General features: G+C 40.9%; 1 protein-coding gene across 1 annotated transcript; it reads right to left on the bottom strand.

Annotated features, from left to right (window-relative positions):
• Positions 1-1,293: 1,293 nt before the first annotated feature.
• On the bottom strand, positions 1,294-24,998 carry TRMT61A (tRNA methyltransferase 61A). Its single transcript, XM_072865658.1, has 4 exons — positions 24,917-24,998; positions 21,766-22,130; positions 11,975-12,241; positions 1,294-2,725 (listed from the first exon to the last, which is right to left on the bottom strand). The coding sequence occupies exons 2-4, from the start codon at positions 22,094-22,096 to the stop codon at positions 2,397-2,399; spliced, it is 927 nt and encodes a 308-aa protein (XP_072721759.1). The 5' UTR covers positions 22,097-22,130; positions 24,917-24,998; the 3' UTR covers positions 1,294-2,396.

Genomic DNA, 24,998 nt, shown 5'->3' with positions numbered 1-24,998 from the left:
TGAAGACTGAAATGCATTGAAAAGAGAAAGGAGTCTTTGAAAGCATGGCCCAGGCAGATTCCCCTGGCATGGCAGGAAAGACCCATGTTTCTGATTTACCACTTTTGGCAGGGAATGTAGCCAGAATGTAAAACATGGGTGATCATAAGCAGAATTAAACAGTGGGGGGTTCTGGCAGCACAGTACCATCCATACTGGACACTGTGGGATCCTCCTTGTGACCCTGACAACAAAGCAACAGCAGGAAGCAGTGTGGTGCTGCTGGCCATGGCTGCGATTGGCAACAAAAACACAGAAGCCTTTTTAATATTGCAAAGACAGAAATTAAATCCTTCTCCTCTTACGCAATGCTTGCCCTTCCTCAGCAGGGATCAAATCAATATGGGACCATGCAAAGTCAATGGCTTATTTCAAGGGGTTTTGAATTGGGCTTTGTAGGCAAAAAGGCATCAGCCTTGTTTCAAGCTCCATGAAGACACATCGGTATTTCCATTCCACGTCTATTTGTAGGACAGAAATGTGACTTTGTTCCTCTTTAATCCTGTTTAAATGCTCTTTAATCCTGTTTAAATGTTACACTATTTTAAAATAAAGTCTGTCAGGAAAAAAGAGTCAAGTCTAGGGCTGGAATTATCCCTGGTGCAGACTGGGGATCCCACTTGTTAGCGAATGAGAATCACCTTGAAGGAAGTTAAGAGCAACCCTGTAGCATTAACGTATTTCCCCATCCTTTCTTCTGGTTTATGTTAGTATTTACTTCTATGGTGGTGGTTTAAGCACACGAACATGTGCATATGCATACAGATGCAAGCACGTCACTATAATACAGCTACCAAACCATATAAACAGTGCTAACAGTTTACTGCGTGCCTTTCTGGAGGACATTAACAGCAGCAGAAAGAGAACTTTCACATAATTTCTGGAGAAATGCTACAGTTGGAGGCCAACTTACATAACTGATTTAGTTCAACAGAATTGCTTTCTGCTTTTAATCTGCTCAACAGTTTATCTTTGCTGTCGTGATCGGTTGAGCTTTCTTTAAACCGTTATGGATTAGCATTCTGCTATAACACCTTAAAAGCTTAGCTTTGTTTATTTTCGTCAAGAATGGGGGAGGGATATCAGGTTCAAATGTTCAGGCAACAGTTTATGAATGGTTATTTTTCTTACACAGGAATCAATATATTCAGGTACCGAATGCAAGGCACAGCTAAAGGCTTCCAGAGATGGTACTAGTGGCTGGAATAAAAATATTTGTGAATTAATTAAAAAAAAAAGGAAAGAAAGAAAGAAGGAACTTTATAAATTTGCATAATTGTTTTAATCTGTAAATACAAAATTTAATCCAGCATTCAAATAGTTCATCACACCCACCAGCTTTGTATGGAAGACCAAAGAGTAAATGGTTTGAAAACTTAATTAATAAAGGTGGTTGAGGATTTTACTAAGTTTGCATTGTTGTTGCAATTAAGAGACAGAAATCCTGCCAAAAGCAATCTGTCATTCAACTGCAGGAAGACAGTACACCATAATGCACATAAAACGCCAAGCAAACGGAACCTCAGCCACACCACTTACAAAGAGGTGTTCAGATAGTATTAACCAGCTGTTCAGTGAATTTTCACAGTGGATTCATCAACTATGAAAGTGGATGATCTATTATAAGACTTCAGCATGAATCCAGGTCCAAATTTCTACTATAAGTTGATGAGCACAAGATACTATTTTAAACTAAACCCAACAATTAGCACACTTCTTTGACCTCTGTGTAATCTAAATGGTTTGCGGATGCCAGCCTGGAATGGAGTGAGAGGTTGTGTTCCTGAGCACAGCCAATAATCCTCTGTGCAGCCAAACACTATTCCAAGGAAACACTAATTCTGTAATCAGTCATGCTGGCAACCTTATGACCTCTCAACTTTCGTATCTAAAATGATGCAAGTAGGCACTTGCATGTTCCTAAGAGCAACACAGACACTAGAGAAGTTAAAAAAAGTGTCTAGTGGTGCTAGAAAAAAAAAAATATGTAAACCTGGGAAAGTAATTCAGAAAAGAGGAGGAAAAAGTCCAACTTATTTGCAATTAGTGTGCTGTTTGTTTTGCTTTCTTATCGGGAGTGATCTTTATTCTGCACATTCCAGTGAATGGCCATTAGCTATTAATTTATCTTCTTTCTGACGGCAAGTGGAGCACCATCCCAGAGTTTCAACATTCCCTTGATGCTGCTCTGGTTAATGCTTGTGTGCTATTTAAACAAAGCATATTCCAACCAGATCTGACTATATATGGAATTCCCTGACAAGTAAAAATTTGGATGCCCTACAAAAAAGAACCATGAAAACAGAATACACACACAAACACACAAAACACTCCAAACTGCACAACCTCAACATGTACTAAAACAGGCTCTTGGTGGCAAAAGTCAGGTACCCAGTGTGACCAACCATCTCCCTGAGTGGCACGCCGCTTTTGAACTGCACAGTTCCTTGCTGCAGATTAGCACACGGGCTACCTTGGTTTGATGGGTTGCTGCTGTCAAAGCCAGTGCTAGAATTATCCTCAGCTGCTTTTCCAAGGTCAGGGATTTGCAAGCTAATTGTCCTTACATTGTACACTCGGAGCAGAATTTCCAAGGTGTTAATCTCTGTAAAACCATATTCTTCCATCGCTAGGCAGGTTCTTTGGACTTGTTCGATGCAGGGGGAAAAAGAGCAGATGCGGCCACCTGCAAAATGAGACAGGTAGTGGAAAACAGAGCAAAAGCCAAAACAAAGCATTTATTATCTTTTTTCAAATTATCCCAGATGCACATAGAACTACTATTATACAGACAAAGTGAAAACATTCTTCAAGAAAATCTCCATGAGGCAACTATGCATGTTTGAAGTGCACAAAATCAAACATGGATGACCCTACATGAAGCTTAAGACCCTTTAAAAATTGCAACAGCAAATTCATTCATCTTCCAAATCCAGTGTTGCCCACCACATTTGTTCACGATAAAACTGGTAAAGTTGATCCCTTTAGACGAGCGACTCTTTTGGAATCACTATCCACTATTCTGGACTGAGGCACCAAACTGAAGTTGGCACATACACAAAGCCAGAAGTCATTCTCCACACACTGTACAGAGTTGCCTTCATTAGAATATAAGCGTGCGTGCACACACACTCTGACAAAAGCGGCTGTGTTTATTTGAGAACGATGGTATGTGTGTACAGAATAAAGTAATCTCTCCAGGCCATAGATGGAGTGCTGTTAAGGCTTTACCCTTTTAGTCAAGCTGACTAGCATGTCTCCTGAGCATTAAAGTTTACTGAATATCACATCAGGCAGTTTTACAGCAAATGCTTCAAAACTCTAGGATAGGACTTTTAAGTCACATAAACTAACACTTCTCTCCTTGTCTGCGCACAGTTTGGATTTTCGGTTCTAAATACAGTATTAATAGGCCCCCTACAACTTTCTGCATGCTACAATGTCATCTTAACAGCTGAGAATAGAATGATTCAGATTTACTCTGAAAAGCCACAGCCAAATCAGATCAAAGAATTATAAGGACACTGTCTGCCATAAAGCCAGGGCATGTGCTTTCACCCAGGACACAGTGTCCCACAAGGCAACTGCCCTTCCTGAAAAGCTTTTGTGCTGGGGGAAGGAACACTGGGCAATGCAGCTTCAGCTATTGTTGTACTTATTACAATTAGATGGAAATGCTTGCTGACCTGATTTGCATTCCTTCCCAGCCCTCTCCCAGGCTCATCCAGTCAAGCCTTCCAACACCAGTTGTCTAAGTAGTTAGAGAACCCATGCAAGCAAGAGCAAAGCATCCTGCTAAAAATAGAGGCTATGCTGGGACTATGTGAAGCCTGCTTTATCTCAAACTCCCCTTTTTTTTCCTTTTTCGTTTCTGAAGTCACATCTCTAAAAAAAGAAAGCATCAGGTCTGAAAGCATAACTGTAGCACTCTAGTTACTGTGCAGCAATGATGTGCTGGGAACTGACTGGGGAAAAACACTTTCCATGACCATTAATCCACCATACACTAAGTAGGATTTAATTTTAGTCCTGAAATAAAGTCTCCACAGCCAGGGGTTCTTATTGTGCATCTTCAGAACAAAGTACCCTGGACAAATAATTCCCTGGAGTGACAATTAAAAAACAAATCTAATAATCACCTGCAAAATTAATGCTGGTATGTGTCATTATCAACTAACTCTGTTGATGTCAATTTAATTGCACACTCAGTCCTCTAGCTCCCATGAAATTAGATTTATATGTTCATCAGGATGGCCAGGGCTACCAAAATGATTCTGAATCAGACAGCTAATCTTTTCTGGCCAAAGCTGTACACACTTCTACCATGTTTGTAGATGTAAAAGAGGAAAGCTCACAAATAAATTTCTGTTACATAATTAGAAAGCTACTATGATGCACATACGTTATGAAGAAAGATGTTATATTCTTATTGTGTAGGGAACTGAACAAATGTCTAACTTAGCTAAATGTCAGTTCAGTTCACAATAACTCTTTGTCTGCAAAGCAAGAATTTACAGAGAGACCAGAGACTTACTACTATTTCATTCAGGCGTTTTGGTTTTGGTGTTTTATATTGCAATAAAAAAAGGGAAATAGATTTACATTTACATTAAGTCTGTTCTTATTTATTCTGACTACAAGGGTTTCAAGATATGTTTAGGCTTTCGAATTCACATGCTCTAGATTTACAGTCAAAAACTAAGAAGTCTGCACACAGCTGTTGCCATACAAGCTGCAGAGCCGCCTACGGTTCTTGACAAGCCTTCAATTAAAGGCAGAGCACCCTTCATTTTGCCTCGGGATGGTCAGCTGAGCATAGCATGTCAACACCAAACTTGGTGATGATTTATCAGACTGCCTCCTTGCAAAGCCGACTGCTTGGGGAAGTAGGGTTACAGAACATAGGCTTTCAAGCTGCTTGGTAGGGAAGAAAGCTCTTGCTCACAATAGCTAATATCCAGAGGGGAAGCACAAAAAATAATGTTACCTTACTTACTGCACTGCTGGAAGCTTCTCAGGTATGAAGAGTGAGAAAGCAGTGCAACAGGTGCTGTTCCATATAATTGAGAGCATCCAGTGGGTTTTAGTAGTTCTGGTTATTATTATAAAACCCTCCCAAATAAATATACCTACAAATAGCTTAGAAGCAAAACCACCAAGCATCTGTCTTTATGGATCCTAACAAGTGTGAGAGGGGTCTCTTCTGCTTTTTCCTGTACACACCACTGGGCAGGCCAATTTGACTTGCAGACTGGACTTGTTTGATTAAGCAGATATCAAGAGAAGACTGGAAAGCTACAATCAGCAGAAGGTTGGAAGGCAAAAATGAAATTGCAGTTCCAGACTGCGAGAGGCTGTCTAAAATAGAAAGATTTGGGAAGCTTCAATTGCCATGGTGTGTTTAGACCAGCAAAAAAAGTGGACTCGGAGCAGCAGAAAACCAGCACTGAGAAGGACATGCGCATCTGTTCTAGGAGCAGAGACATCGTCATCTTCAACAGACCAGATGCTTCTGAATTCTCTACACTGTGGGCTGCCCTCCGTACCCCCCGCCCCCCCCCCCCGCCGGATTACCAGCTAGGCAACACCCTTTCTGTCACAATCACCAAACAGATATAAATCTAGATTTCAGCATTCACAATTCTCAGATTCTCTAAGAGCCCTCTTGTCTTTTAGACATCAAGAGGCATTTAGAGCTTAAAGGACTTGAATATGCATCGCTTTGTCTTGCCATGCCAAGGATTCCTTAGTGAATGAGGAAAAGACATGTACTCCCTCCCTCTCCGCTCGCTGGGGCACACTGCTCTGTCTGTGGATCACAAAGGGGTGGACTAGACTAGAGAGCAGTGAAAACAACTGAACAGGAACTTTTTAGTACAAACTGAGTTTGTGTTCTTTCAGAGCTCTCCTTTTAGGAAAGCTACCGTTCCTAAATTTGGTTAATGAGATCTGTGTGTCATCATAAATTGATATAGTAATTATCTGAGATTAATCCTGTTCACATTGAGAAGCTGTGCGAGCTTTTTGATCTGAAGAGCTGCCTAAAAATGTGTTTATTCATGTATAATGCATCTGACAAGTGCTACAGTTGAGGAGAAGAGAATAATGAGACTATGAAAGACTTAAAATTTTTTTCTACCTTCAATTTTATAGGGAGTGAGTTCGTTTGAAACATTTAATGGAGAGGTTAAATCTCCCGAACCCGTAGGCGGCAACAAGCCCACACAGTTCTGGCAGTCATTGTAACCAGCAATAGGGTCAAGAGGATATGAAAATTGAAGTACAATTCAGACTGGAATGATTAGAGAAGAGAGCTTAAGGGAAGGGGGAAATAAAAGAGAAGATTTGCATCCACACAGCACTGTACATTTTAACAGACAGTTTCTAATTAGTAATCAAGGGACACACCCTTGCATCTTTACAAGAGGTCAGTGCCTTGAAAGTTGCTCCTCCTTCAAGAGCAGTTTCTCGTACGTTCCTGTGCAACTCCAACAAACAATTTTGTTTCTGGTTTGTCTGAGCATGGACTAACACCTCTACCAGTTCTATTTAGCTAATAACTGCATTAGGTTTCGAGTATGGAAAAACTGGCAGCGCTACCCAGTTGACAAGAACTCCAGTGCACGCTTATGATACAGAAAACATGTCCAAGTTATGTGCTCTCACTTCCGTAGGTTATAGTATGTGTCACAAGTGCTCTGACAGGTTTTTTCATCATCCCAATATTATTCAGAAGATGCAAAAGGAACATATGTTGTGCAGCTCCATTAAGTTCCAAGGAAAGGGGCCTGTAATTTTAGAAGTGATTCCGTGATGTAAAGAATACAACACAGCATTTTTATCTCTGGTAAAAGAACACAGCTCTGGGTTTTGGGACTTCAGTGCATTGTCATAATTGGAAGATTATATTACAAAGATCTCATGGAAGAAAAAAATCACACAGGCATTATCATTATGTAGGAGAGAGGCAGGAGAGTCACTGAGCAGCATCACCGTGGCATTTACTCTGTGCTAGTAGGACACTAAAAATATTGCCTCTGTAAAAGGGGACAGAACGTCCTTTAAGTGAGTGTGCTCGTGGGCGATTTGATGTAGCTTCCCTGACAAGTGAAATTAGAGGATTCGGCTGTTGGAAGAAATTAAAGGATGTTTCTTGATTCAGAAAAGAAAATTTTCTCCAAATCACTTGCCAGCTCATTAATAGGAGCTTGATGTGATTTTCTGCAAATGTGACCTTAACCTCTACATTTGCCGGTGCATCCTTCAAAAGGAATTTATTCCTGCTCACTATTCTGGGCTGGCGAAAGCATGCAACAAGGAAATTAAAAAATCAGTTGGCTCCGAATTGGGGAAGAAAACCTAACAACTTCCTTTAAGGATCCTTTCATACCAAACTACTTCCTACAAACTGTGTAAAGGCCAATAGCTTTGGCCAGCATTCCACAGCATGGATTACGATGCAGGAATCCTTCTGTTTGACTCTTAACACGTGACAGAATCACTTTTACTTCGTGTGCACCTACCTTCCAATCCCCGACAGACAGGAGCTAGGTTAATGCCCTCAAATGAGATACAACTACTGGGGCTGGCTCAGCAAACAGCCAGTGCTTGGGAACCATATGAAGCTGCTTTGTGGGTTAGCACCCAGTCCTAGATCCTAGTGGGGCAGCTTTGCACTAGACCAGATGGCCCCTCAATGTTGAGTGCATATGCTTCAATTTAAAGTTACTTGTGGATCTTTAACCTCACCTTGAGTTAATTCTCCTTTGAATCAAACCATGTACCACACTAGCAAAGGCTGGCGCCGACATTTCAGCAAGCACTTATTGCTTCATCCATTCATTCCAAAACAATCTCCTGGGGACATGAGAAGCGTTGATACCGACTTGAGTACCACCTGCATGGGTGGAGGATGACAGCATGCTAGACTGTCAGGCTCCGCTTCCTGCCCTGACACATTCCCTGGGCGTTCTTGAGGTATCTCGAGCCCAAACAACATCAACCTTGATATCACTGCCCTCTTCTCAGTGTGATTCAGCCTGGGGTACTCCCTACCCAGATACCACAGGGGTGAGACTTGTGGCCAGGGATTTAAGCTGCTCCTCAAAGCCACACCTGGGTGGTTTAAAAACGGGACCATGAATAGCCTCTGGGGATCAAGAAAAATAGCCAGTGAGACTTTCTGCATGGACATGGTATTCCCTGAAAGCTCAGGGGAGGAGGAAGGCAAGCCCAAATGAAAACTGAAACTAGCTAAACCAGGCAATGCCTTACCTGCACCACAGGCTACTGGGAAGATGAGATATTATTTATTCTCTTATACAGCATCTGTAATAACCAAACCTGGCAGGTTAGGACAACAATCAATGGCTATGCTAAGGGGAAAAAAATGCAAACAAGACCTGTTTTAAGTCCATTGTGTACAAACGAAACAAATATAAGACTTTGGAAATGAAAACCAACTACTACTACTACAAAGAGCAGAGTACTGCTGAAGGGCTTTTGTGATGTGGCCGGAAATGCGGAGGCCCAAACAGGTAGATGTTCAGAGGGAACTTTCGCTGCAGAGTTTTGGGGGGAGACCTGACAGCACCATGTACCTGATTCAGGTGGATCTCAAGGATCACAATTTGACAAACTCATAATTTACAGGCTTTATGATGCTCAAGAGGAAGTGGCAAGTCTGAATTTAAGAGTAAAATCTTTAAAAGAAAGGAAGGAAATAAAAGAGGGGTGGTTTTAATAATTTTGTGACTCAGACTGTTAATTTAAACACCACCAAGGACTGATTTATAATGCAAGAGGCCAATCCAACCTAATATATGGCTGTATTTTTCCATCTCCCTACCTGAAAATTTCAAATCTGTATGAAAATTATTGTACAAATGGGTTTCTGCCTCATATTCCACAGCCTTGGAAGAAATAGCCAATATTTATGAGAGTAGAGTAGGTGGGTGCAGAATTATATTCAAAGCACTACAGTATTCAGCTGTGAGATGACTGTGAGTCAAAAGTTTCAGGGCATTTAAGAACTGTAGAATATTGAGGATATTTTTGTTACCTCACAATTTTTTCATTTTCTTCATTTTTAAAAAATTAGCCTGAAGGGGTTAACAGCAACTTTGCAAAAACCACCAAGGTCAGATATTGGGAACAGCAGCTATGACTGTAGAAAAGCATTAATCAGCAGATGCTGTAAAAGATAAACAGTGCAGCTCTGGAAATGAAAGCAAGTTCTGCACTGCAGCAGTGCCCGAGAGATATTACAAGCAGCATTTCTGCTGAAAGTGTGCCTGGTGAAATCAGCACAGAAGGATGCAGCTGAGATGCAAGCCTGAATGTCAGCAGAGCACACCACCAGAGAAGAAGAACCTTCCAGTCACAAACCTACTGTGCCATTTTATTCTTTAAGCTCTTCAGAGGTTGGCAGTGCTTTAAATGGGAGGCCAAAATACTGTAAGTAGTGTATTTACAGCATACTGCAAGGCATAACATGAGTGATAAATGTACTCTGTAGAGGATCATTAACACTCAGCCTACTAGGAGCTGCAACTATTCAGGATCTTGAGCTTAAGTAGGAGAGAAAACACTGATTTGATAAGGTTTTGTTAAGGTTAAGAACTCTCTCTTACATACTGTCTCAGCTGAACACTCTATAATGAATACTGTGGTTTTAAAGAGGAGGCTAGCTGATGCTATGTATTGAATTCGCTTAGCTCTGATTACATTCAAAGTACCTTAAGACTTTAGGGAATAAATTACCACTATCTGGCAGTACAGCTGCAATATTTGCATGGCACATCACAATAAAACCCACAGTGTGAATGGTTCAAATGTGACCCTGTCCAGATGTGAGAGAGAGGGCGTGGAGGGAAAAGAGTGGAACAACTCATTTTCTCCAGTGATGCTTTATCACTATCTAACCCTTGGAACGGTGGTGAACAGCAGTATGTGCACAGAGTGTTCTTACTGCAGAAGAGCTTTAACTATTTGAAAACAAAACAAAGGAGCACTATGAAATTATCTGCCTGCGGTAGGGAAAGGGAAGCAGTTACAGATACCCTTCTATCATATTTTAGATTTTACAGCAGTAAAAAAAACCACAACAAAACTACCCACATGATTTGGAATAAAACAGAAATGTGTGTAAGTTTGTACCTATTACTACTGCAATCAATTATATTTTATATGAAAAAGAAAAACAGCTTTTGTTTATATGCAAAATAGCAAAAAAAAAAAAAATACCCCTGGCTCAGTCAGGTACTATGAAACCCAAAAGATGAGCCTTAGACCTATACCAGATCTCAGACACTGGTGGCTGTTTGCAGCAAAAACTGCAGCAAGGATCAGCAACTTCCTCCAACAACCAGCCTTTTGACTGGTAGATAAAGTGCGCGATGCCACTTCACAAACACAAAAATGTGGGATTTTAAAGTATTATTTATATTGCCTAAGCAGATGTAACCTTGTAGCATAGCACAGAAAAGTACAGCCAGATGGTACGGCCAGTTTGGGACTATAATACCTCTTCTAGGATTTCAAATGCTGGAGTGAGACAAGGATTCAAAACTTGGAACTGTTCAAGCAGTTCTGCTTAGTATTCTAAACATGCACCACTTAAATAATTCAAATTGGACTGTGCAATGCAGCGCCTTCTAAGCTGGGAAGTCAGCTGAGCGTTGTGCTCACTAGATTAGATAATTTGAGCATGGGAAGGGCATCGTACAGTGCAGTGAAAATTACTTTTTTCCCAGGACACACTGGAAAGCAGCTACAAATTGAGCTGTAACCCTTGCAGGTACAGAGTGCTAACAAGTCTCTCTTTATTTATTCACTTTTTAAAGAAAGCATGTGTTACATTGGTATCAGAAAGCCTTCTAGAAAATTTTCAGTAGTAGCTGAGGTAGCCTAACAGCTGGGTTGGTCCTGACTGAGCAAGGTAATGCACATTCAGTGACCTTTAAGAACAAGCTTAAATCCTGTGATTTCAAGAAGACCTAGCAATTCACTTAAAGTCAGGCCTGTCATTACATATTTTAACAAAGAACTGGGCCTTGGCACACAATCAAGTTTTACTAAACTCATGTCCCAGCATGGGCCCTGTTCAGAACTCCATGCTCTCTTGATTAGAAAAGTCAGTTTCGTAGATGGAAGTGATCTGGCACAAGTTAGTTGAGATCCACACTAGTATAGTTACACTAGTATAACATTAATTAGGGAAAAACTTATTCCAGGATAAAAGAATGATTTATTCACTGAAGCTTATCTTTCAATAGGGAAAAGATTTATAATAAACTGATGAAATCCATCCAATACCTCAACAGCAGTTCTCACTTGCTGTTACAGTCCCAGAATAACTGGCATAAGCTAGAACAGCCTTTATGTTCCATTCCCACTGCAACCAACAGCAAACTTCTCATTAGCTCCAAAAGCAGAGATTCAAGGCAGAAATTGGCAAGCATATTTAAGTATAACCACATTTTCTTTAACATTACTGATGGGGTGCTCTGTTAAATAGGTCCAAATCTGCAATGATTGATGTGAAGTGTGTCTGAACACCTTTTATACAAACACCTTTCCACTGAATTGCTGAAGAAATTTGCTTTCAGCATTTATTGTTACTGCTGCTTCCCACATACCTCAGATCTAGCAAAATGCACTTGAAGAAGGTTCAAAGGGTTTTTTATAAACTGCCCATGCTAATTGTAGCAGCTAGCACAGGCCTGTAGGAAAGAGTTGTTCTTCTCCTTTCAAATCTTCCACTGTAAATTGAAGACCTCTTTTGAAGGTTTTTCACCCTTAGAAATGCCTAGAGACTTTGACATTTGAGAACAGTGATCACACAATGGAAGTGAGCAGATCTAGCATATCGCTCAAAGGCAGAGATGTGTGCATGCACAGTACTTCCTGAACAGAAAGAGAGAAATGCAGTTACCTTCAGCTTTTAATGCTGACTTTGCATGTCCTATGGCTTCCCATGGAGACGGAATATCTAGGAACACGGCATCTGCAACATTTTTGACACCAAACCCATTTTTGCAGACATCCTGATTGGTCACGGTGACCAGATGCTCCACCCCATGCTCCCGAAACTCCTCCCTGGCCTTCTCGGCCCTCTGCTGATGGAACTCCACCGTATACAGGTGCCCTGTAGGAGCCACTGTCCTGATGAGAGCGTGGGAGAGGGATCCACTGCCCGTACCTAGAAAAGACAAACAACTCATGAAATGCCTTTCGACAGTGCTAAGCATTAGAACAATGGTATTCTCCATTAGTCCTCCTGCTTGGAACACTTACTCAAAACTCAAATGAACAGAAACCATTGGTTAAACTACTGAAAGAGAACACTCCTTCCTTCACAAGGAGAGAGGGACTAAATGACCTAGGAAACAGTCTTCAGGGTCCTCAAAGCATTAATTAAAAATCTGTCAAACTCAGGACCTGTGCTATCTCCCCAGAGCAGAAAAATAACGCCAAGAGTCAGCTAACTCTAACAAGTGCCACAAGAGAACACAAGGAAGTAAATGCAACAGGAAAAATTCAGGGAAATTAACCAGAGAGTTTTTTTCAAAGTGCCAGACTCTTGCAGGGTGAAAAGAGATGAAGGCAAATTTTAACATATTTTCAAAACCCTGTACTTCATTAAAACAAAGAAAATATGTTGGCAAGGGTCCAAGCTTGAAAATCCTGTTAACAGCCATGCAAACAAATGCCCTTAGGATACGGAGTCTGTTTGCCTGGGCCATCCTCAGCTCCCACTGAAATTACCCAAAACTAAGGCCTCTCGGCTCCTTGCAGTCACACTGACCAAACGACCTGATTTCACAGGTGACTTACATACATATACACCTACACAATCTTAACGAAATCTAATGAGATCCATCACATACCTGAAATTGTACGTAAGCAGAATTACCATGTACAACCAGGGACTAACTATTAAGACATATTTTTTTCTTTGTTTTAGTTTGATAATTTAGGAGACTTATTTTTAATGATCCACTGGCATATTAAATAGATGAATGACTAATAACCAACGTTTTCACTGAAGAAAACACCCATATACCAATTCACATTGCAAATTACTCACTCAAGTGGCATTTAACAGAATAACCCCCCAAACTCAAAACCCCACAGCAACTCCAAATTATCTGTGTTTATTGATTTATAATTCTGTACTTGGAACACATTTCTCCTGTAGAAAGAAAATCTATTTCTAGCTATCTTCAATGACTGTTCAGGCTAAATTTCAGCCTGAAGCAAGTTCTTTCAACCAACATAAATCTTAAAAAACTTATAAAGGACAGAACCTGAAGTACAGCAGTGGTGGAGAAAGCTCAGAAACCAGTAGAAAGAAAATTAATAAGGGGACACAGGGGCTGGTACAGCTGCTTAATTGGAGCAATACTTTCCGTAACCATACAGGAAGTCAAAGTTTACTGACGGATCCAAGGTTCTTGCCCTCTAGTCACGTAAGGGGAGAAACATTGTCGTGGCACTGTATTTAATCCAACAGCTCTGAAAGGGGAGCCATTCAGATAGAGCTCAGGGCCCATGTTTGCCACCAGATCAACCAACTGCACTGCGGAATCAGGACCGCTGATCCTCTGCGTCCCTCTGAGAGGGCTCTGAGCCCAATGGGCAGACTAGCACCCTCCCCCCAGCTTTAATGGGGCAAGATTAGCCGGGGAGGGAGGACCTACAGATTTTAGCACTGGCCTCAGCGAGGTCCAAGGGAGGAGAGAAACTGTGACACACACATTTACTTAACGTGAAAATCCATGCATCCATGCCAGTGTTAAAATAAAGCAAACAAAAGGCAAAAGACAGTTACATGTGCACACATGAAAAACTATCTGGACATGGCATCTGTAGGCTCTAAATGTCAACATAAACTTTTCCCTGGTCAAAAGGAGTAATGGCAGCACAGTAGCCATGTGGTTGCAAAAACTCAATGATATATGGGCATAGCAAAGAAATAGCATTTCACTGATTTTTTTTTTTTTAAATGACAAGAGCAGGGAACTATTGTCCACAGGATGCTAAAATGACTGAAATTCTGCCTTTACATTTCATGCCAGAAGGCAGGATTGCACAACTGAGAACTTTTGCAAACTGTCGGAATTTAATTATTTTGCCTCACAAATGGGTAATGCTGCATACTTTCTGCATCTTTCTCTGCTAATCCAAAGGAGTGAACAGAAGGACTGTCAGCACAGCTGGGCTGTAAACTGAAGAGAGGCAGCTTGTGCACGTATCCCAGTTTCCCTGTTCATATTCTTTTACATTTTTAATCACTTTCCTTTTAAATCTGCTCTTAAAAACACCACAGAAGATACTGTTTGTCTCCTTCCTAGGAAAACCCATTAAGATTTTTTGGCTTATTTTCTGATACTCTTTTTTTATTCTCCAAGCCAAACCCTGAACTAAAACCAGGGTTGGAAGTCACCACTTGCAGGCGTATTACAGATTGAGATTTTGTTAAACAAGGTTGCCAGGAATTATTTATTGTTGACTGGCTACCACAAACATGAGAATAATACATGTGTATCACATTTTAACATATCAAATTCTACGACACTAACATCATTAATGAGAGTATTTCTGAAGGTGCTGCCTGCCTTCTCCGTGACAACACTCTCAAAATTGCAGGAAAAACAGAACAAGATGGTTATGAATCACCCACCATTGTAAAATCTCTTCTTGAAGAGATGACAGATTCTGAACCCAGTCCTGTGAAATGATGATGACCCTCAAATCTCATGTGCCTGATAGTTCAGCATGCTTGATGTGATTCATTACGAATATGAGGGTCTGGCAGTTCAGCATGAGTCCATACTCAACACAACCCCTAAAGCCCAATCAGCACTGTCTACAGAAGGCAGGCGTTCAACCCTATGTTTCTCAGATGTTGTAGAAGGGGAAATGAATGTTCTCCCCTGCAAATCTGCAACATTCAACATTTGAGTCCTCCCGCCACCTTCTCTATTCCTTTTCAATTTCTTTCTGTCCTTATTTCAAAATCGCCACTGAAAAAAGCAGAATCCAGCAAAATGTGCCTCCAAAGAGTCTTAGGCACCAGTTTGGAATAAGTACTAGTCAGGTTCAGGTTTCTTTGGCAAATGAAAGGCATCCTTAGCATGATACGGAATCAGTCAGGGAAGCAGCAAAACACAAGGAGCACTACTGAAACATGAACTAGAATGCTACCAAACCTGAAATATCGTAGCTGAACTACCTGCATACAAACGAACCAAAACCTGAATGCCCAAAATTACTATTTCGTATCAGAAGAGCCAAGTTGAGATTTTCATTCCCATATAGGTGCAGTGAAAGCCTGTGTTCCTGATTTGGCCTAGAAAGCAGGAGATAAGACAATTTCTACAATAAATACAGTTTATAATTTTTACACCAGGATACTTGCCTTTCTGACAGCTTGCACTATAAATAACCTTAGAAACTGTTTGGTCTCTACCACAGGACGATGCCCATTTAACTAGAGTGTATTAATCATGAATGGACTCTAGAGAAGAGAGGTAAAACGATGATAATTCAAACTGTACCGAAGACATTGTTAACACCACAGCTGCTGTTTTAGAGCTCACTTAGGTCATTGCTAATGCCTTTGGAAAATATCATGCTCTTTCACATTGACTATTCTGTGATCTTAAACATCTTAGTCAAAAAGCAGAGATCTGCATTGCAGGCATTTAATGAGACACTGCAGGGTCCCCAATATTCCATACTCAAAGCTCAAAATCTGAAGAGGAGGCACCGTGTAGGGGATCGGCATGTAGACTAGGAAGGTGGTCCATCTCCGTCCAAAGGCATGAACTAAGATCCTGTGTTAAAACCGTATGAGTTAGGTGGCTAATGGCCCTGCAGACTCATGTAGCATCCTTCCCTTCTTCTTGGGCTCAAGCACACCCCATTCTTCTTCTCTGATACATCTAAGCTCAGGGGAGTGTTTCTGCCCTCTCCTAAGGCAAGGAAAACAATCCAGTTTTAGAAGGATTTCAATCCTAACAAGTGGATACCTAGATGAAACACTCTAGCTCAGCACCTACTGATACTTCCTTCTGATTTGTAGACAAGAAAGTATTGATCAGATGAACTCCCTGATCATTCCCCTGACCTCAAACAGATCTGTTCTTCTCACTCTCTGCTTATTCAAGTGACAGGTTTTCCACAGACAAGCCTCCACACACCTCAGCCATCTTGAGACAATGTTCACGTTAAGATGTTCCTCACCTTTTCAAAGCTGCAGTGGACAACACCTGAGATGTTAAAAAACAACACGTGCTATTTCAACACTGTCAAGAGAAACATGAGTGTTACCACAGCATCCAGCATAGCACTTGACTGACAACTGAATAAGAGAGTACATTTTTACACTGTTTTCTGTTTAGTCTGGTTTTCTTATTGCAAAGGATATCTGTCTAACCTCCTGGAATCCCACCCATGCTATAAACATAAGTGACCTGATTCTGTGTTCCACTACATTTCCTCATTGCAGGCTATTGCTTGGCTTGTCTTCCCTAAAGATTTCTCATCATGGGTGCTTCTTTTTAAAAAAGGAACTACAAATTATGATTTAGGACCTATAGATGTTAACAGCAGTGCATAAGCAAACACATTTTGGAATAAAGCTGAAGAAGCTTTTAAGTGCATACATAGGTTCATATTGCTTGAAAACAGGAGAAGTGAAAAGTATGCAGAGTATTATTTAATACTGGGTCAGTACAATATCTAGTAACACTTCAATAGAACTGAAGTTTCTGCTGCAAAATTTGGCTACCTAAGATACACTAAAATAAGTAAATACAACAAAACAATGACAGTGTTGCTGTATTTGTCTCCTAGTTACGCCACTTAGACCTAGAAAATAACAAGACAGCTCATGAGTCAGCCATGAGAACGGAAGGAGCCTCAAAACTAAAGGAAAAGTAATCTTTAGACAGAGCTAACAACTCCATGGCTAATATCTGTCAAGAAACACTGAACAGAGGAAGACTGCTCACTGTACATGACAAGTTTATGTAACAGGAGAATCATTAATAATTTTTAGCAAATATATTAAGAGATATTAAGCATCTGATGGAAACTAACCCGAAGATCTTACTGTGAAGATAGTCAAGGGCAAGTCATGGTAGCAGAGGTAAGACACAGCAAGAGCAGGGACAGAGAGAGGGAGGAGGAGAGGGAGGACAAAAGTTTCAAGGAGATGAACTGGCAGCTGAAAGAGGAAACAGCACATCAAGAAGTTTCCTTTACAGAAGATTAGCTCTTTCTCTTGCCTATCTGTTGTGGACACCATTCTGAAATAGGCATTTTGGGCAGCAGCCTGGAGGTCAGAGAGGGCCACTGCTCACTGACCAGATTGAGGAGTTGGGGGAAGGATAGTAGGGAAGTTTTCAAGGCTGGCACTGCCTGCAAAAGGAATGGGAATGTGAAGACTGAAAATAATTTTTCCTTAGAGATTCAAGAGTCGGAGTTCTTTAGGGAGGGATCTTCTGCAGAATGGACATAATATTGTTAAGTTCAGAGCTGCATAAGAAACGCACGTGGTGGTCAAGTGAAATGATAAGATGAAAGTGAGTCCAGAAAGTCTGGAAACAAATGCTTTAGGGTATGAATGGCATTCCTCATCAGCCACAAGTCTGAATACATTAGAGTGATGCCTCATGTGGCCACAGTTTTGGTTCAGTTCTTTGGTATGCCAAGAGAATACTATGCTCTCTGACGTTTGTACTGATGAGGCCTTTCTTATACTTCAGAGGTGCTATACAAGGACCAGGTTTTCGAATTCTCTCACTCTAACCTGAACAGCTGCTAAGAGGTAGATAAAGGAGACATTGTAAAACATAGACTTAATTAGTATGAGCATGTTCCAAAATCAAATTAATACTTACAAACTTTGGTCTGTACTTTACACTAAAGATAGAGCTGCAAACAGTTTACATATACTTATGCCACAAAAATTGTGAAGACATGAGCAGTATTTGTCAAAAAGTCTATAAGCACTTCAGAAGAGTCATGAGCATACAGCTGACTTGCTGGGGCTCCACAATAAACTATTAATCATTTATTAAGTATCCATTAATCATTAAGTCCTCATTAATCTTTTATGAGTGTACTCTTAACAAAATCTATACCCAGGCTGTGAGTTTGAAAATCTCATAATTGTTTTTGAGAAGCTCTAGCGTAAGGCTGGCCGGCAGCTCTTGTTACTCCTCCACAGAGAAACCATGAAGACCCAGAATACTGTTCTCAGTCTTCAGAAATCCAGTCTGTGGGCTCAGAAACCCATTGCTGTGTGGCAATGAACAGGGTTTAGCAATTTTTAATTTGGGATTTAGCTGAAGGGAAACAAAAAATCCAATTAACATTTTTGCTCATGTGAGTCTGATTTTGCTGAATGCTGAGGGATCAGTGGGATGGTGGTTAGAATACTTTTGACTAAATTACATTTTGTCTAAATACTATGCTCCAACGAAGCCAAAATATTTCTGGGATTTATCAGATTAAATGAGGTTTCACAGTGCTGTACTGCATTCCCTGAGTAATTCTGGGGGTTAGGACAGACACTTATTTAGATCTCACCAGGGAGAGAGCACAGTAAAAAAGCCTTGATACGTGGGTACTGGAAAGAAAAACAAAAAAAAGGGTTCCACACACTTTTGTTTGGAAAAAATATCTGAAGGGTTTCATATTGGTTCCAATGTAGTATAAAAATAAATGTAAAAAACTCAAAATCTGTTGTCAAATGGAGTTGTTATACTACAGGCAGCTGTAATCACTGGACTGAAAATAGCCTTTCCTGGGAAGTTGACATCAAGATTAGTTTTGGAGAGTGTGGTGACACAAAAAAAAAAGATTCAGCCTATTTCTTTATCTAGACGGTGGCTGCACATGTAATGAACGCAAATGGGATCAGAGTTACCTGACAAGAATTAAAGTTTCACACTACCAGGCCACCCACAGCAGGTATTTTAGCAGCTGTCTCAAGTATCCTTTCATTCTGGACAGATCGGGCTGTTAAAGACTGTATCAGAGTGGGGAATTCCTCAGACCAGGGACCAATGCTTTCAAGAGATCTTAGCTCGAGTAACAGTGCTAACAGTTTTTAAATCTTAACATACCTTTATAAACTAGAAATTAGCAGGAGACAGAAAAAGGATCATATTCCTACACCTCCGTCATGAAACATCAGGCAAATGCCGAGTTCCCTTATAGCCTCAATGGAGTATGCTTGGATCATTTTAATTATGCATGCACTGCTGACAAGCTTGCTCTTTATGTATTTATTAAAGATGATTAAAAATAGTAAAAACTGTATCAATATGTTTATATCATTTATGACAAATCATGACTAATCAATTTAAACTGCATAATTCAAGTGATATAAAATTAAGCCTTCTGGTTATTCTACTGAATTTTTATAATCACACACAAAAGATCATTTACACTCATATTGACAACATTACAACATGACACAGAGGGTATTTCATCTTACTTTATCCATCCTTTCTTCACACAGTTGTGGAGACTAATCCACAATTCTGCTTGCTTACACTGGGTGAATGCAGGGGACTCTTCCACGGTCTAATTAGTAAGACAAGAGGAAAAGAGCATGGCCTCTTTACAGTGCCTGCTTTGCCAGTCCATACAGCTACTATGTATATCAGTTCAATTTCAAATAATAAAAAAGACAGACATCCATGCTAATTAATGCTCAAAATACATCTAAAACCAGCACCAGCAGGAAGCAGACTCAAATGTCATTACTAGACCAGATTTCCTGTCTTGTTTCTATTAATCACCATTGGGCTGGTTCTGTCTAGGCCACACAAGGTTAATCTAGAACTAATGATTTTGGATCACTGAATACTGTCTAATTTAGGATGGCACCAAAGTAGGTTACATCATCACACTGGAGGCTCCATTGTCAATACCTGTAAAATTTTTAATTCAAATCACCACTTCTGGTCAGTTGCAAGCAAATTTGCAGTAAGATCTCTTGCTTCAAGGTTAACGAGATGAATTTGACGCAATACTCTTTCTTTCTTTCTTCATGAACAGTGAATCTTTCAAGCAATACAAGCACAACTATAGCAGTAAAACTGTTCACTTTTCCTGGAAAGCTGAAGTTATAATACTTTGACAGCATAGGCATTAAAATAAACCTGGGGACAGTTTCCCATTAGCAAAAAGGATTGTTTGTGGCTATGACTTTTGACTCATAACATTTTTGGGACTCTGGATAGGTTACCTCATCAAGTGTTTCTATTTCTTAGCTGTTCAGATAAATGAGCTTTTAAACATTTTTATCCTCTCTAGGTACCTTTGACATTACCAAAAACATTTTATGTGCAGCTCCGTACTTTAACATTCACCTATTCCAAGTGAGGCAGGACACGGAGCAATTCAAATCTCCTCCACCCTGAATATTTTGCTGTGTTTATTTTTCCCATCCTGTTTAAACATAGCAGGGAAGGGAAGAGGTGAAGAGCTGCCCAATGAACAATACTGCTACTTCCCATGACAACCCTAAAAATGCCTGATCGTCCTACAAACCAAATTATAAACTCATAGGACCCAACCATTTTAGCAGTACCAGAGGCTTCTGCGTAAGTCTTTGGCTGTTTCAAGTGATGCTATACAACAACCAGCTCCATATACCACCTGTTTCTTAATGGGTGCAACTGGATACAGAGACAAGTGGCGTTTCAGTTGTGTTGGAACATGGTCATTATGCCTGCAAAGGTGCCCAAAATTATGCTTGGGTGGGAACAGAAAATGGTAAATGCAAGAAAATGCAGTGCAGCACAACCTCGTCATGCTGATCCTTTGCCGTATCTATGCTTGAGAGGGAAGTGATGAAACTGCTTCATAAAAAGACTCAAAGGAAACAGAAAAAACAAGGACAAACTACCTCAGTTCATATTTTTCCAAACTACAGAGATGCAATCAAATCAAGCAAGCCTTATACTACCTGCAGTAATAAAGTCATAAAGGCATCATTATAAACTGTATCTAACCAGGAAAATATCTATTAATATAAAATTTCACTCCGTACTTGCAAATTAAGCAAAATCATGGAAGCTGTATTAAATTAAACCAAGTTTAGAAAAAAAACACAGCCCTGTGATGAACACATCATCCATTGTATTATAGAGCTACAGTGGTTTTGCATGCAGTTGCAGTGCTGTAAGTGGATCACACTTAGGAAGAGGACGAAATATATGTACTTACATGGTATCACATTATATAAATACTGCCAATTTATTTCCCTTATTAGTTCAACACCCTATCATCAGAGTCTCTTTCACTGGTTTATCTCAACTATTTTCTCTCAAACTGCAATTTCAATGCCTGAATTTCAATTCAAAGCACGTATTTAAAAATATTTTTATGTACTTAACAGTTTCAGAAAAGGGAAAGACAAATGTTTATATATTTATTTTAAGAAGATGAACTAATCAAACACATACTCAAAGGTATACCCATACATGAGGCCAGCATACTGAGGTAACATTACGTGTTGAAGAAACAACAGCTGATAACACGTGCACATGAAATAGAATTACTCAATGTGTAGGCTGGGAAAATTATATCACAATGGAAAAAAAAGAGACTTTTTGCAAAATGTAAGGATAAGCCTGTTTTTTCATGAAAGTGTTGGTGTTAGTTCTTAATAAAGGATTTCAACATATTAATTATTACCTGATTCACATACTATGGAGCCTGGTTTTAGTTCTAACATCATGGTGATTATAGAGATGTCAGTGGAATACAGAATCTGCGTCCTATGCGGAAGATTCATGGTCCACAGTTCTGGAGTTGGATGAAGAATGAAAACCCATCCTCCTTTACTGCAGGTCACTTTGGAGCCATACTTCTTGCCTATGAGGTCTGTAGAATGCCTGATGACCCCGTACTTAGTCTGCGTTACAGTGCCATGCTGCACTTTCACAGGAAACATGGATTCATGGCCCAAGAACACAATAGCTGTGTCACCATCCTTTATTGTATCTCCATATTCAACAAAACTCATTGTGACAGTCTTGTAGCTGGCTGATGGTTGTCACCTAGAAGAGAATAAATATGTCAAGACAGTTTTGCAGGATGACGATCGAGCTGAAACTACAGACATAAAAACAAGTAATTTTATTTTCCCCAATACAGAACAAACCACACTGTGCAAATAAGATATTAGCGAGAGAACTCCATGAAGTTCAGGGACCTCTCCCCCACTGCACTCCTGATCCAATTAAAATCAATGGAAAGATCCCACAGATTTGCATATAACCAGTATTTTTCCCATTTTATGGTACATTTTAAAGAAAATTTAGGAAATACATTATCATTTACTCAGCCTGCTCTACAATATTACTGAGAAACTTGCAAGGTAGTATCAATTTCAGCGCTCTCTTCAATTCCAGTTCACAAGCTCTCAGAGTATGTTGTTAAGTAGTAATTTTTATTTACATCTGCTGGCTTATCCCCTGGTGATTTACAACATAAGACAACTGGTACTTGCCTGGATAGCAATCACTAGTTATTAGGACCACTAAAAAAAGTTTACTTGAAAGTTTTCCAAATGAAAGTTTAGAGATAGGATAAAGGTAGTATCTGCATTAATTTATGCATAAATTTGACTAACTACAAGGAAAAAATAATATTGTGGCCTTTAGTTTGTCGTTGGGGGTGCAAAGTAATTGTCTGGGAAGTGATCTGTGCTGCAACTAAATGTAAACAACCATTTGCAAGCAAATGCAAACAGTTGTACCACTTTAGACCCATGGTCTCAGAGCTATTTAGAGAATTACAATTAAATTTTGTTGTCTTTGAGAAGGCAATCTAGAAATTAGAAGGCAGCTTACAATGAAGCCTGGCATTGCCTTTCAGATAAGGCAGCTAACTATCTAAGCTGCAGGTTGATCAGTTTGTGGAAGGAATTGTTTAATGAAGTAATGGTGATCCCAAAGTTAGAAATTAAAGCCTATGACAGAAGGCTTTGAAAGTCAGATTTCTGGTACTTCTTCCACAAGAGAATTAAAAGCAGCATTACTTTTAGTTTCAGAACAATGATTTTATTCCAGTGCTTTTGTATTGAACGTGTAACAGCTTGGTCCTACTTCATCGTTTTAAAAACTTTTAGTTCTCAAATTCTAGTCTGTTTTTGTTGACTAAAACTCATTGTAGTTCAGTTTGCTATTAAACAGCTAGATTTATAATTCTTCCGCTGCAGTCACTGAGACTGATAAAAGAGATGTGCTTGTGGCTAAAACTTCCAAAGCTTATGACATGCTTACTACGTAAGGTATTCAGATGCCAAAGTGGAATAGGCCTGTCTGGACATATGGTGAAATAGTAAGGGCATCCCCTGAATTCAGAAATGTATACGTACTGGACTTTGTGAGATAGTACAAATCTTAACTGTGTTTTATAGCTTGCGCCTTCTGATTATATTCATGTCTTAATCTTTCATACATGACACTTGTAGTTCTCATTCTAGATACTATTAATGCAACGTAGTTTTCGGCCCTCAGTTAGAACAGTACCATTTGAAAGGAGCTCGACTGTAATCCATTTCTTTCACAGTATTTAGACTGTAGTTACACCCATGTGCAAAAGCAACATTCCTGCAGCATGTCTGCAGCGACATGGAGAGCATTATTCTCACTTTGATTACACAAACTGGCTTCCAGTTTCTTTGCCTTCTTTTGAGCCCCTACACTTACCACAGCTAATTGTCACAACAGCATACGCTGACATCCCAAGTGACAAATCTCTCAGGCTCAGATCTCACCTGGCACATTATATTGATATACTTGGGGTAAACTTGGGGTGTGAGAGGAGTTTTGGTAGTTTCTTTGTCTCCTCCTATGGCAGGGAGCACAGTGATCTACACTCAATTTCATTCATTTTCAATCATCTTCCATTCCCGACCAATGCAGGGCCTCATGCGCTGTTGTTACATTTCTCTCCTTTACTCTCTGGGTAGCACGTAGATGTCTTGGTGCAGCATTGCTTTTGCCACACGGTGCTATGGAGTGGGAGTGGAAGGGAAGGTGAGGCAGTGCCTTGTGGCAAAGGTTAGGACTTTTCTATGGGCTTGCCATGACTGCAGCGACCTAAACTCAGTGACCCAGGTGATCCCTCGCAGCCTCACAAATTAAACCACTAAAATGATTCTGTGTTCCCTTCACCCAAGACACAGATACACCTCTCCCTCTCCTGACCAGCTTGCACACAGACCTGGCAGGCTGCCTCTTCCCGCTCTGAGAAGCCTGGCTGCTTGACACGGCACCAGGGGGAACCTCCCGAGGAGGAGGAGAGGAGGAGGCCGACATAACTGTCTCGCTGCCCGGGCAGCGCAGGCCCCCCGGTAACAGGAAGGCTGGGGAATCCGCTACCCGGCCACCCGTTCCAGAAAGGCTGCCCGCGGTCGCAGGGCCTCCCGCCCTCCCCGAGGGCCGTTTTTCTCCGCGCCCCCGCAGCTGCAGCCCGGCCCCGTGCCGTGAGGGCGGTAACGCGGTTCCCGCACCCTGGGAGCGCATGAGCCCGTCGCAGCGGAGCCGGAAACCTAATGGCTGCGCCGGGGCCGTGTCCAGAGTTGATTGATTTAATTCGGTATTTGCCGAGGGAGGGTTAAAAGCACAGTCCAGGCAGGGAAAGGGAGAGCCCGCCGGCGGGGTCAGAGGAGGGATGAGCCTGCAAGAGAGCAGCATTAACCCGTGACGGGCCCGGGCGGCGGCTCCGCAGGGAGCGGGAGCACCCTCGCCCTGCCTCGTCCCAGGGCCCCCGCCGCTCCTCAGGACCTCGCGTCCCCCCTGCAGCCACCAGCTCTCCCCATCCCCAGAGCCGTTACCTTCCGGGGCTGAGCCCCGCCAGCAGGCCCGGCCCGGCTCTCCTCACACGCGGTGCCCGCCCAGCGCCTCCTTCCGCCCCGG

This window comes from Ciconia boyciana, chromosome 6, assembly GCF_034638445.1.
Source record: "Ciconia boyciana chromosome 6, ASM3463844v1, whole genome shotgun sequence".
Taxonomy (NCBI): domain Eukaryota; kingdom Metazoa; phylum Chordata; class Aves; order Ciconiiformes; family Ciconiidae; genus Ciconia; species Ciconia boyciana.
This window is presented reverse-complemented; position numbering and strand designations above follow the sequence as displayed.